Raw genomic sequence first — 14,128 nt, 5'->3', positions numbered from 1 at the left:
TCAAAGCTTCAACGTCATGAAATCCATATGGTATACCATATATAGGGCCTTGTGTTTAGCCACCAGTATTATGTAAAGGAGGATATTTCAGGTGTGATTCTGAGACAGAGGTTTTAATTGGTTAAAGACAAGATCTTGCAGCTGCTAGGGAGAGCTTAGCATGCACTCTCAATATCACCGAGAACCATGGATATGTTTTTCTCCCCTTTACTCTCTGTTGTTCAAGTTTGACTTGTTTCTCATTGTTGTTTTCCTTGTTTAAGTGAATTCAATAGGAATTTAGAATGGTTTGCGTCACCAAGTCAATTGACTGAACTTCAGGACATTCAGGATTGGCTGCTAGCCCGCATTAAGTGTTTGTGTTGGTAGGGAGTTACTGGAGGATGCAGTCATGTGTTTCTTATAGAGGACGTACTGCCTGTGGAAAATTAATAGGCCAGGTTTTTTCTGGGTTCTTTGCTATGGGACAGAATGTTTTCAAGTAGGATAATCTCCCAAGCTTGGACTTTGGGCAACATATTGGCCTGTAGCCCACTGCTAGTGAACATTGTGCCGTATTGTAGTTAGAATACTTAGCGGTGCCCTCAGGTTGTGAGCTGACTGATTTCTGATCCACACTGTGCAGTTCCTTCGGTCTGAGAAACAACCTTTGTATTTTCTCAAAGCTGTAACAGTGGCGGGAGATATCTCATGAAAACACTGCCTAGTGAAAAACTTGCAGAACTGCCAGCACAAAAAGAAAGATGCCTGCATGTCAATTGAACTTGGCCTTAACCAAACCAAATGCAGAGATTAGCATTTGTCTCAGTAGATTTCTCTCGATCTGACAGTGAGACTGAGTGTCTGAATTGGGCTGAGCTGAGAAACTCCAATAGCCCCTGGCTGTTATGATCCAGAACAGTTGCAGAGTAAATTACTCACCTACTAATACATGTAAATTAATATATGTCTGAACGTGTCTGTAATATATGTTTGAACGTACCATGAAGCAGAGGAGCAGGGGAACATGCCCAGAGCCAGTGTGCCGCTGACAGCTGTAATAAAAGCTGCCCAGGAGGAGAGGACACAGTTTGTTTGCCAGTCGTCAGAACACCTTGACTGACACATACTTGGCTGCCCCTCTTTACTCATCACTGCAGTGGTTAGGCTTGTCATTTAACCCCTCGTTATCCAGTAGCTCCCTCTTTGCCTGTTTGCGTCCCAAATGTCTCCCTAAGCCCTATGTAGTGCACTACTTCTTTTGACGAGGGACCATGAGGCTCTGGTTAAATGTAGTGCACTACATATGGAATGCGGTGCTATTTGGTACGTAACCTTTCTCTCACCCCACTTCCTCAGGGGAACTTACGTCAAGCCTGGCATGATAGGCTCAAAACATTCCAACGTGACAGAGAAGAAGCGGTGTTTAGGTGTGGTTTTATGGTTAGCTGAGACTGAGTTGTGGGTGATCAATTTGTAGATGACAAGCAGGAAAGTGTCTTTGGCCTGTTGCATGACACTAGCCCATTGTGCCTGCACTTACTCACTCACTCAACAATGGAGTACATTAAGATGTCATGTGGTATGATGAGTGTTCAGTTTCAAATGTCAAGATTTGTTTTATAGGACTAATCACATAAAACCATGCTCTCTGATAATGGCACTGACCGACCAGGTGTTGTCAAGGTTGTCTTTTAGTCTTAGTTTTATTTTATTCTCTCTCAACAGGAGACTTACCTCAGCACCTGCAGGTGATGATCAACATTCTTCGCTTGGAGGACCGAATCAAACTGGTAAGAGAGACACGCGCACTTGCAGTGACTAACCACCTGGCACTATGACATAGGCAAACTGCCTGAATGCTTTTTATTGTGTACTTAAGACTCTCATTTACTCACTGTAATTATTAGCTCATGAGAACATGTTTGAACGCGCGCAGGAGAGCATTACCAAGTGTTTCCATGGTTTCTGTGAAATGAAGAGTTTGTTAGTTTGTTACCTACCACTATGTTCTCACACTCCATTGGAATTATGCCTCCCATGTATTTAGAAACTGTTTTTGACTGAGAGAAATGACTTTAGAGGACTGGAATGTGTGTGAGGACTGGAATGGTTTGACTGTATGGGTGTTAGGCTCATTTTCCCAGGGTCAGGCTGTGTGTACCATCAATGTTCACAGTCCGTTTCTATTACTTAAGCAGGTTGACATGCTGGTAGAGGTGGATGGACATGCAGCGGCATGTAGCAGCCTAGTTGTTTGTGTGAAAGAGTTGATGAAGCTGCCGTGTTCTCTGCTGCAGGCGGTGCGGTTGGAGAGTGCCTGGTCAGACAGAGTGCGTTACATGGTGGTGGTGTACACCAGCGGACGACAGGACACAGAGGAGAACATCCTGCTGGGCATAGACTTCAGCAACAAGGACAGGTGTGTATGGGTCTGGACCCGCTCACGGGTCTGCCCACTTGCTATGGTCGTCTTTGATGCAGATGTTAGACCCTTGTTGTAGCAGCATCTCCATTTGAAGTAGTTTTGGAACGTAAAACCAGATGTTGTGTTGATCTGCTGGGAACGTGTCTGTGGGTGTTGTTCCCAGCAAAAGCTGCTCCGTTGGCATGGTGCTGCCTCTGTGGAGTGACACCAAGATCCATCTGGATGGAGACGGGTGAGTGAGTCCCCCATAGAGATACAACTATTCTATATCTGTCTCGTCAGTCAGGCAGCCCCTTCCTGTCCATTCAGGGGAGAAACGGCTCTTTTTGGTTAAAACTGTAATAACTTGAATACCTGTACAGAAAAGGATACTGAGCTTATTACAGATATCACCTTCTCCTTTCACACAACCTAATGTACTAAAATGACTTGTGTTTTGATAGAGATAGTGATGTTGAAGTAGTGGTTATTCAGTGTGGGATCAGGGAGAGTCAGCGCCTGTCTTGTCTCCCTCAGGGGTTTCAGTGTGAACACAGTGAGCCGGAATCATGTCTTCAAACCTGTGTCTGTACAGGCCATGTGGTGAGTACACAACCGTAGGAATGACTGCTTAATACATTGTTGTTATTGAAGCAATACCACATCAATTAATTGGCTGCTGACTTCATAACAGAACACACTGTTGAGGCATTTCCATACTGACTCACTTTGCCGTCTAGTGGGGTAGAGATGCATGTGCATGCAACAATAAATCAATCAAATGTATTTTATAAAGCGCTTTTTACATCAGCAGTTGTCACAAAGTGCTTTACAGATACTCCGTTTAAAATGCATGCCATTCACTCTTGTGAATCAGCTCAATACACATTAAAAGCTTATAGGTCGAAAATACTGCATCACATTTCTCCCAGATTAACAAAGATGGTTGATTTAAAGATTCATTGACCCACTATTGACCAGAGTCTCTTCCTAACCCTTGTCCCAGGTCGGCTCTGCAGATCCTCCACAAGGTGTGTGAGGTGTCCCGCAGGTACAACTACTTCCCTGGGGGCATGGCCCTTACCTGGATGGGCTTTTATGAGAGCTGCATCGCCTCGGAGCAGAGCTGCATCAATGAGTGGAACGCCATGAGAGACCTGGAGACCTTGAGGCCTGACTCCCCCACCATGTTTGTTGACAAGTGAGTCAACAGAAATTGCCAATGAATATGAAATAACTATACCTGCTCGTCGAACATCTCATTCCAAAATCATTGGCATTAATATGGAGTTGATCCCCTTTGCTGTTATAACTGCCTCCACTCTTCTGGGAAGGCTTTCCACTAGATGTTGGAACATTGCTGCCTGGACTTGCTTCCATTCAGCCACGGGCATTATTGAGGTCGGGCACTGATGTTGAGCAATTAGGCTTGGCTTGCAGTCGGCGTTCCAATTCATCCCAAAGGTGTTCGATGGGGTGCAGGCCAGTCAAGTTCTTCCACACCAATCTCGACAAACCATTTCTGTATGGACCTTGCTTTGTGCACAGGGGCATTGTCATGCTGAAACAGGAAAGGGCCTTCCGCTAACTGTTGCCCCAAAGTTGGAAGCACAGACACACTACAATGTCATTGTATGCTGTAGCGTTATGATTTCCCTTCACTGGAACTAAGGGGTCTAGCCCAAACCATGAAAACAGCCCAGAGCATTATTCCTTCACCAAACTTTACAATTGGCACTATGCATTGAGGCAGGTAGTGTTCTCCTGGCATCTGCCAAACCCAGATTCGTCCGTCGGACTGCAGATGATGAAGCATGAGAGAATAGCCGAATCCACTAATTCCACTGCTCCAGAGTCCAATGGCGGCGAGCTTTACACCACTCCAGCCGATGCTTGGCATTGCAAATGGTGATCTTGTGCATGGCTACTCAGCCATGGAAACCCATTTCATGAAGCTCCAGACGAACAGTTCTTGTGCTGATGTTGCTTCCAGATGCTGTTTGGAACTCGGTAGTGAGTGTTTGCCACTGAGGACAAACGATTTTTACGCACCTCAGCACTCTGTGGTCCTGTTCTGTGAGCTTGTGTGGCCTACCACTTCGCGGCTGAGCCGTTGTTGCTCCTAAACGTTTCCACTTCACAATAACAGCACTTACAGTTGACCGGGGCAGCTCTACAGTGCAGGAATTTGACGAACTGACTTGTTGGAAAGGTGGCATCCTATGACGGTGCCACGTTGAAAGTCACTGAGCTCTTCAGTAAGGCCATTCTGCTGCCAATGTTTGTCTATTGAGATTGCATGGCTGTGTGCTCGATTTTATTCACCTGTCAGTAACAGATGTGGCTGAAATAGCCGAATCCACTAATTTGAAGTGGAGTCCACATACTTTTGTATATGTAGCGTATATGAAACGTGTGACGGTCCTGGAGTGCTGCTGGTTCTGACTGACCCTTTGACTGAGAGTAGTGTGCTGATGAAACCTCTGTGTGTTTGTGTCCGCTGATGCAGGCCCACAGAGAGGGAGCGGACCGAGTGCCTTATCAAAGCCAAACTCCGAAGCATCATGATGTTCCAGGATCTGGAGAATGTCACCTCTAAACAGGTGAACAGAGAGGAGGCATGAACATGAACTGCGTGCCATCTCTTTATAGTGCACTACTTTGACCAGGGACCACTGAATAGGGTGTCATTTGGGAGGAAATATTAAAAACAAACATTTTTATTACAGCCTTAATGACTTGTAGTGTAGTCTTCAGGCAATTTCGGTCTGACGTTATTTATATATTTGAAACCATGAATCAGTAATATTACAAGGAGAAACGGTAGAATATAAAGTGGTTGGGAGTTAATGACTGTGCTGTCCCGTCAGATCCGAACAGAGCTGGAGCAGCATATGAGCTGTAACCTGATGCAGTACAAAGAGTTCATTGACAATGAGATGCTGCTGATCCTGGGCCAGATGGACAAGGCAACACTCATCTTTGACCACCTCTACTTGGTTAGTCACCTGGCAACATTTTCCCATCCAGAACTGCTTGGCAATACTCTGGCCTGTTCCCATATCTGTTTGTGTTCTTGCAAACACTGTTGTTGTCATTGGCACAAGCAGACTGGCATTCGAGCCACTCAAACGCTGCTTAATCTGATTGATCGAGTACATTTTAGAGTTTCTCATTGGTTGAGATGGGATCTATTTGTCTCAATGAGATTTGGCCTACTGAAGCCATGGTATTTGGCTGATACTGCTAGTAGAGAAGTACCCTGGAAGAGCAACATTTGGACAGCCCATTGCTATAAATGTCATAACTGTGTAATATGTTCAGTCTATAACATTTTTCCACATTTGTTTGCAGGGATCTGAATGGAATGCCTCCAATCTGGAGGAGCTTCAGGACACTGGGTAAATGGAGCCTTTTGCTAGCTTCCAAACATTTCTATTCCATAAAATTATTTATTATGGGGATAGTGTCTGTCTGTCTTCATCCAATAACCGTCTCCTTACCAGGGTGGGCTATATCCTCAACGTCACCAGGGAGATAGATAACTTCTTCCCAGGAACATTCTCCTACCACAACATACGGGTCTATGACGAGGAGACTACAGACCTGCTGGCCCACTGGAACGAGACTTACAACTTCATTGTTAAAGCAAAGTAAGTCCTGTTAGCCTTGAAACAGGTGAGAGTGACCGAAGGACAGAGATGGCGAGAGACAGAGCGGATAAAGCAAGCAATTGTTTACCATTACACACTCCTGTGTAATCCTCTTTTTATTCATACATATAGATAGGTGGCTCTTGGTCAGAACCACGATGATAGTAAATGTATCTTTCTGCTGCTTTCAATTGAGGTACAATAATAGTAGCTTCCAGAGAACTGTGAGTGACTTGACTGGAATGTAATTAAAGTGACACGAGGCAGTGTGCCACTGTCTGTGACCAAGTTGTCCTAGAGAAGGGAGCTGAAGATGGTTACCACTAGCAACCCAAAGGCTGTCATTATCTTTGTCTGAGTGACAGAACTAGCAGAGGATTCTACTCTGATTCTCCTAACTACTCTGCATTCATGTTGCGTTAACCCTACCAGGAAGAACCACTCCAAGTGTCTGGTCCACTGTAAGATGGGCGTCAGCCGCTCGGCCTCCACCGTTATTGCCTACGCCATGAAGGAGTATGGTTGGTCACTGGAGAAGGCCTACAACTTGGTCAAGCAGAAGAGAAGCATCACACGGCCCAACGCAGGCTTCATGAGACAGCTGGCTGAGTACGAAGGCATCCTGGACGCCAGGTACAGTCACGCTACGCCCTCTGTAATTACCATAGCCCAGATCGACTAGGGAAGCCCAGCAAGGGATCAAAGCACTGAAATACTGCCCTAGGTTATAGATTTTTCTGTATGTTATGTGTATTATCTGAGTATATCTCCCATGCTCCTCCTTACCCCCCTTTTGTCCACTTCCAGTAAGCAACGTCACAACAAGCTGTGGCGTCCCGACCGTCCCGACCCAGACTGCGACCTCCCTGAGGGCCAGCAGGCCCAGTGCTGTGGGAGGGAGGACCCAGGTAATCAGACTCCTGAACCGGTGATGTCCCCCTGCTGTGAGGAGGCTCTGGGGGAGAAGGGGGCGGCACGTCCCCTCTCCCCCTGCAGGATGATCAGTCTGGAAGTGGACCCCGCCTACAACAACTACTACTTTCGCAGGCTGTCTGACTCGGCCCTGGACAGTGACCCCTCCACGCCGGTGCGTGCTCCGCCCCTCCTGGACATGGAGCGGGTCTTCATAGAGATAGAGGACGTGGAGCGGGATGCACTGCTGGATGACGAGGCCTTTGGGGGTCGAGAAGGCCTGACCCACTTTGGTCAGACTGGGGAGGGGACAGCGGCCCAGACTTGCTGCCGAGGACCAGAGCCCCTGGAGGAGCTGCGCCTGCGTCTGGAGTTCAGCACCGTGGAGGAGGAGGACGAGGAGGAGGCACAGAAAGAGGAGGCAGAGATGGAGGCACTAGCACAGCCAGGAGGAAGAGGGGAGAGTGCAGGACGAGGGGATGGTGAAGGAGAGGTGGAGATGATTCAGGAAGAGGAGGGAGAGAAGGAAGGCAATGGCCTGGACCTGGTAGCTCTGAATCAGAACTCCAACAATAACAACCACTTTAATATCCTTTCCAGCCTCAATGTAAGTGTTTATTTATTTATTTTATTTCACCTTTATTTAACCAGGTAGGCTAGTTGAGAACAAGTTCTCATTTGCAACTGCGACCTGGCTGTGTGGAGCGGTTTTCATTATGGTGTCTTCTGTCTCTAATATACAGCCAATTCACATGTATATGTAGTAGCTCATGGTAAATAGAGAACTGAACTCATAAAGAGTAATGGTTATTCTTTGTTTCTGACTTCTTGTTTTCCCTCTGTTTAGGGCACTGCTCCTTCCAAACCTGCTCACCCAGTCAAGCCTTCAGGCCTCTCTCGATCAGACGACAAGCCCAGCCATGGAGTGGAGATACTGACTCAGGGCGCCGGTCTCTGCCTTAGCACACTGGGGAGTGGTGTGGGGTTAAGTGTCTCTGTGGAGGTCCCCAGTCCCACGCTCCCTCTCCCACTCACCTCCCCCGACACACCCTGTTCCCCCAGCCTGCTGCACCCCTGTAGCCCGCTGTGTGACTGTGCCAACTGTGTTGCCCCGCCCTCTACAATTCTACCTGATGCCCAGGACTCCCCTTGCTCGCTGACATCTGAGGACAGGGCTGACATTCTGGAGGGTGAGTCTGAGGGTGTGGAAGGGAAGCTTTTTAGGGGTCTCTGAGGCTCTCCCTGTCCCAGATCTGCTGAGCCTGGAGAAGGAGAGGCCGGCAGTGGCCTGCTGCGTGGCCCAGCAGCAGGAGACTCTAGTGCAGCTACAGAGGTCAGGGCTGGTCCGCCGCAGGGCAGAGAGGCTGGAGAGGCTGTCAGGTCTGTCCCTAGAGGGGCTTCATCCCCTGGAGCTTCCAGAAACCCCCAGCTCAGGGGCCAGAGAGGGCACCAGTCCTGTGGAGGGGAAGTTCTCAGCTTTCCCAGGAGACTTCCCCAAGTCCTCCACACCATGCCCAGTACGCCTAGAGCCGCTGATGGTTCCTCTGCCTAACGAGACCCTGCTGGGGGCAGTGGGATCTGGGGGGCTGACGCCCACTTCCTCCCCCCACGGCTCCACACTGACACGTAGCTCCAGCAGTGACAGCATCCGCAGTGTGAGGGGCAAACCTGGCCTGGTGCGCCAGAGGGCACAGGAGATCGAGACCCGCATGCGACTGGCCGGCCTCACAGTGCACTCAAGCCTCAAACGCTCTAACTCACTGGCCAAGCTGGGCAGCCTCAACTTCTCCTCTGAAGACCTGTGCTCTGTCTGCTCCTCAGACGCTGGCACCCTCCTGCTCCGTTCTCTTTCCCCAGAGCCAGGCCGAGAATGGGAGTGCCCCACCACCTCCACCTCTTCCTCTACCTCCACCTCCACCCAACCCAGAGCACAGAGGGACCAGACCAGCCCAGAGAGAGCACTGCCTGGGGGGGCCAGGAGCTGACAGGAAGGATGGAGGGACACTCCTCCACTCATCCCTCCATCCCCCACTCTGAGCTGGAGAGGGTAACACAGATTTTGGAGAGGGGAGAAGGATAGTCAAATGTGTGTGTGTATATATAGAATTATACATATATAAATAAACATTTGAATAATATATATTGAAGAAAAAAGATACAATCCAAATATTATACCATAATCCAGATGGTATTTTGGTTAGACTGTTTTTGCATGGAGCTCAATGAATGTGTGTGTGAAGATGAACCTCGTACAGAAGACCTGGTCTCCATCAGGACTTAAAAAAGCTATTTTCATTCCTGGTCCTCTGCCTTTCTAGCTGTCCAGAGATCAGAATTACAGCTTCATCATTATCATCACCACCGTATTCCTCATTATCATCACCATCCTATATATACCCTGCCTTCCACAAGCAGTGGAGATGACATAGACTTTATCATGAAATGTTCTGTTTGCTTTACCATTGGTTAATGGTACACATTGTTGATTGGCATAGTTGCTGTCTAAGAGTTGATAATCAGATGATATTGATTTTGCTGAAAACAAAGGGGGAGAAAAGGGCGTGGTTGTCCATGCTGTATTTAGCACTGCTCATCTATCTTAGCTTCAGTAAGCAATATGACACTTACAGAGACCATAAACATGTCATAACACAAAGCACCATTCATTTGATGTGCAGTATGTTGTTTGGAGGACAATGGCTTTCATGTGATGGGTCAAATGTGAAACATCACAACGGTCCTGGAGAGTTGGTATGCTGAAACATTTTCTTCCTCTTTTCACCTCTGTGTTACAGATGATCAGTTCCAGGTTGTCGGTTGTTTACTAACGATGTGATATTAGAAATGTGATTGTAAATTATACAAGCATAGAATCCATTTCCTCTGCTTCTGAGCCTGCTTTGTATTTGGGGATTTGAATAATTTTGGGATGAGCCAAATAGATGTCACATCATTTTCAAACAATTCAGATCACAAAATAATAAAATACAAAAACAAAAAGACCATAGCCCTCCCTGCAAGTACTGCAGTATGATTCCACTTCTGTAACAAAAGTCATTCCTCCTTCCTTCATACTATAATATTCTCCAAGCTTCCAACCTTTACCTGTGGCAGAACGTCTACATATAATTCCAGGAGTCTTCTGGGACCATTCTACCTCTGACGCCACGGTGATGTGGTGCTTTTCATTTTGTTCAAGCAGTTCTACAGACCTGCTCCTGTCAGGTGAGAGGCTCACATGTCGTATCGTATCTCTGCGGGCTGTATGTTGTATGCAGGGTAGTCCATAGTTGTCTGGTTTCTAATCTTAAATCTGCTGAGCCTCCAATGTCTGGACACTCAACAGCCAAACCTCACCTGAGATTCAGCAACAGTACAGTGGGAAACATATGACTCCTTTACTGCCCTCCCTTCCCATTAGCCTGTGTCTAGGCCTGGGATTACCAGTGTTTTGTAGAGGTCCTTTCTGAGATCGGAGTCCCCTATCAGAACCCTCTTGTGATTTTGCTTTGCTTCTGGATAACTGCTGGCTACGTTGAATGCTAATCTTATTCAAACTGCTCTGGGTCAGTTTTATAAATTGAGCATAGGGGTGGCAGGTAGCCTAGTGGTTAGAGCGTTGGACTAGTAACCGGAAGGTTGCACCATCGAATCCCAGAGCTGACAAGGTTAAAATCTGTTGTTCCACCCCTGAACAAGGCAGTTCCTAGGCCGTCATTGAAAATAAGAATTTGTTCTTAACGGACTTGCCTAGTTAAATAAAGATAAAATAAATAAAATAGAACTTCTCTCCCTCTGTAACTGCTTGTTGATTCACGCTTGTCTGTAATCATGTCCTTTATTGCATCTGAGACTTGGTCTTTGAACTGAGTTGCGCTGCAGAATCAAAATTGTGAGCAGTTGCATATGGGAGTCGTACAAAGTCTTCTTTAGGTTCCAGAGACGGCTTCTCTCTGATCTTTCCCCTGTGGGACTCTGGAGGGTCACACCATTCCTTATCCATGAGATCCATGATGTCGATCCACTTCCATCCTTGTTCTTTCTCTCCCTGTCTCAGTACTGCTCCCCTGAAAAGTCTACCACTATTTCACGTTCCATGTAATTCATTCCACTCAGCTTGTCTTCGTGTATAATTGAAAATAATATCAATTGTTAATTTAACATCTAGCTACTTTGCCATAGATTTTTTGAATTTAAAAAAAAAATTTTTTACAATGTTGCAGTCAAATATTTGCTTTTGAAATTATTTTATAAGTTCAGTATTTCTGTATGTTTGTGCATGAGAATAGTTACTGTGAACTATTTATGAAAAAATTAATTTTGAATAGGTTCATATTGCACATGCATTTCTCCCACGTATGAGAGCACATGACGCATTTACTGCATGTAAATATGTATGTACAGTAGTCGATGACGTTACAGAATATACTGCTGTATAGTACTGTATGTACGTGTCTTAATATGGAGAGCACAGACTTAGTTCTTCCCAATGACTCCAGTTCCTGTGCGGACACACTGTTTTACTGCAAGCAGTGTCCTTCCAGTTTTAATCACTTATGCTGTGTGTTTGTGTATGTATGTACATATGCTATTTTATTGAAATGTGTCAGTTGCCTGTGTTTTTTTATTTTGGTTTTTAAAAAGGTTTTGGTTCTATTGGGCATAACCCAAACAGCCACTTACCACTAAAATCTTGACCTCAAAGAAAGTGTTAAATTAGCTGAACATTGCCTCTGTCATTGTATGTCAAAAGACATGTCTACCATGATACTGTGTAAAAGTGTGTATTTGGTGTGCCACACAAACACTGATGTGATTGTGCACATACTGTATACAGGACCTCTGTAGAGATGTCTCTGTTTCTCCCCAGTTTATACCCTTGCTGCTTCCATTTCGGGATGAGGGTTTAGTTGTTGTTTTTCTTTCTTGCTGCACACTAGATGTAGAGAACAGCGCGATGGACGTGCTTCCCAGGTGCAAGGCCAACATCTCTGGACAGCAGGGCTGTCCTATGGTGTGTGTGCATCATGTAATATGCGCTTAGTTTTAAAATGTGTGTGGCAATCTAGACTCTTTTCACAATGGATGCCAACCTGTGTTGTGGGGTGTGTTGTCCAGTGTGGTGCCCCTTAACCCCATCTAGGTTGCCACTTGGCATCTGATGCTGCACACAGTGCGACTGGAGGGCATTAGTGCTATATGAGTGTGTGAGCTGTTAGTTCACTTCCATTTAGGTTTGATTTATGGACACACACTAGTGCCTTAGCCGTGAGAACAGAGGCATAGAGGTGTGTGTGTGTGTGTGTGGTGCTGCCAGTATTGCAGAGGATTTGGATGGTAGGGTTGATACATGATGGGAGTGGGACACTGACGAGGCTTCCCTTCCTCTTTAGTAGAACAGTGGCCCTGCATTTCTGTTCATTTTTATTATATATATTTTTTTCTTTCTAACGATAGACCAAGGTGTGAAACAGGAATCTGAAGCTTGGTGTTCCTTTTTTGAACCTTCCGGAACATTTTTTGGTTTGAAGAGAATAAATCAATATTCTCTTCCTTGTCCCATTCACATGTCCATCAGGGTTTCCAAGATGGGATTTTGATTCCAAATTGTTAGTGCTCTTTGAAATGTGGGATAGCACAAAGGTTATATCTATGGGTGTTGTCACTAAATGGACACTATTGAATCTGTTTAATATACAAAATGAGAATCATGATTATGTCAATCATTTATTTGCGTCTGTGATCTGTTACATGTTATGTATTGCACCTTTGGGAGAAACAGAAGAGAGACTGTAGGATCATCCGCATACTCGCATAGTGTCATACCGATAGATGAGTGTTCATATCACTAATGATTTATGAAGCTTCTTATAGGCATAAAGTCAAACCAATTTGAGAAAGATCACAGCGATGGGTTTCTCCACAGTTTTTTGTTACCATTAAGTATGCAGTGATTTTTGGTACTGTACATTTGCTGTAGTTTGAATGCATTATGCACTTTTTTACATTTGTTAAAATGTACTGTTTATGAAAATAAACGTTTTTTCATATCACAGAAGTATTTTTTAAATTTTTTTATTCTCAAAATGAAAACATGTGGCTTTGGAATACAATGTCATAACTCAAAACTATTACTGTTGGTATTTTGAGAAAAATAATAACCACACCATAGCTTTTTATCTGCTAATTAACAGACACAGTTACTCAGCGGGGAGAGGTGGCATGTGGTTTCATAATCACTGTCTTACAATATATTTACATTCTCCTGACATTGAACATGAATTCACAAAGGGAGATGTGGTAATAAATCCTCGCGGTGACACATAAGATGGTCCTCTGATTGCTACAGGCCCACTGTGAGTGATGAAAAATTTCATAGAGGGGAGGGATTGACGTTGCTAAATATCGTTAAGCGCATGGGTCAAGACTCTGCACGATTGACTTGCATCTTAATGCTCCCATCTGTATACCTTGGCAGGAGAGTTGCGTTATAACAGCCAGGTTATGTAACGTTTGGCTGGCGGCCCCAGTTTGCATGACATCAATGAAGCACTTTCTGGTGCAGGCTCTGGTTCCTCCTGGTCTGTATGGTAGTGTGTGTGAATAATGATGGACTGTTCTTCATAAAATGACATGTGTCGAAGAGGGGGATGGAGCCATTGCTGCACTGTTATGTGAAAGCCTTTAAGTTAATTAAAACATGCTTCTCCCGAGGCTATGTCAGTAGTGTTAATTTCGTCAACAAAAATAGTACCAAAAACACTCGTCAAACACCTATTTTTCAGTGGCAATTCACTAGACTATAACTGACTAAATAGACCAAGAAAAAACCAACTTAACGAAAATGATTTTTCATTTCAGTTGACTAAAACGAGACGACAAAAGGTATCTCTTTTAACCACGTTTTTATGAAAGATAAGTCATACTATATATAAAACAAAAAAAATCATGACAGCTGTGATGGAAACAGAAGGTTAGTTTCGATTTTATAAATCCCGACAATTCCTTCTTTTGACATGGTGGAATCTTTTTGTATCAGTAAAATGATATCATTGTGTAGTAATTTTTTATTTTAATATTATTTTGTTTCTTTAGAGAAAATATATGTGTAGTGATGTCCTATGTTTTTTTTGTTATTGTATTGTAATTTGAAATGTAATATTATTATTTTTTTTTA

At 44.9% G+C, this 14,128-nt stretch overlaps 1 protein-coding gene across 1 annotated transcript in view; it reads left to right on the top strand.

The window, feature by feature from the left end:
* LOC106580311 (slingshot protein phosphatase 1a) overlaps positions 1-13,004 on the top strand; it is a 59,183-nt gene extending 46,179 nt beyond the window's left edge. The window contains 13 exon segments of the mRNA XM_014161183.2: positions 1,708-1,772; positions 2,280-2,401; positions 2,571-2,639; positions 2,924-2,989; positions 3,393-3,587; positions 4,896-4,989; positions 5,257-5,385; positions 5,741-5,787; positions 5,893-6,039; positions 6,472-6,672; positions 6,847-7,558; positions 7,799-8,176; positions 8,178-13,004. Coding sequence (XP_014016658.2) covers positions 1,708-1,772; positions 2,280-2,401; positions 2,571-2,639; positions 2,924-2,989; positions 3,393-3,587; positions 4,896-4,989; positions 5,257-5,385; positions 5,741-5,787; positions 5,893-6,039; positions 6,472-6,672; positions 6,847-7,558; positions 7,799-8,176; positions 8,178-8,936 — 2,984 coding nt within the window. The 3' untranslated portion in view covers positions 8,937-13,004.
* Positions 13,005-14,128: the final 1,124 nt, after the last annotated feature.

This window comes from Salmo salar, chromosome ssa20 (genome assembly GCF_905237065.1).
Source record: "Salmo salar chromosome ssa20, Ssal_v3.1, whole genome shotgun sequence".
In the NCBI taxonomy this organism is placed as follows: domain Eukaryota; kingdom Metazoa; phylum Chordata; class Actinopteri; order Salmoniformes; family Salmonidae; genus Salmo; species Salmo salar.
The sequence above is the reverse complement of the archived record's forward strand: the minus strand, read 5'-3'. Positions and strand labels throughout refer to the sequence as shown.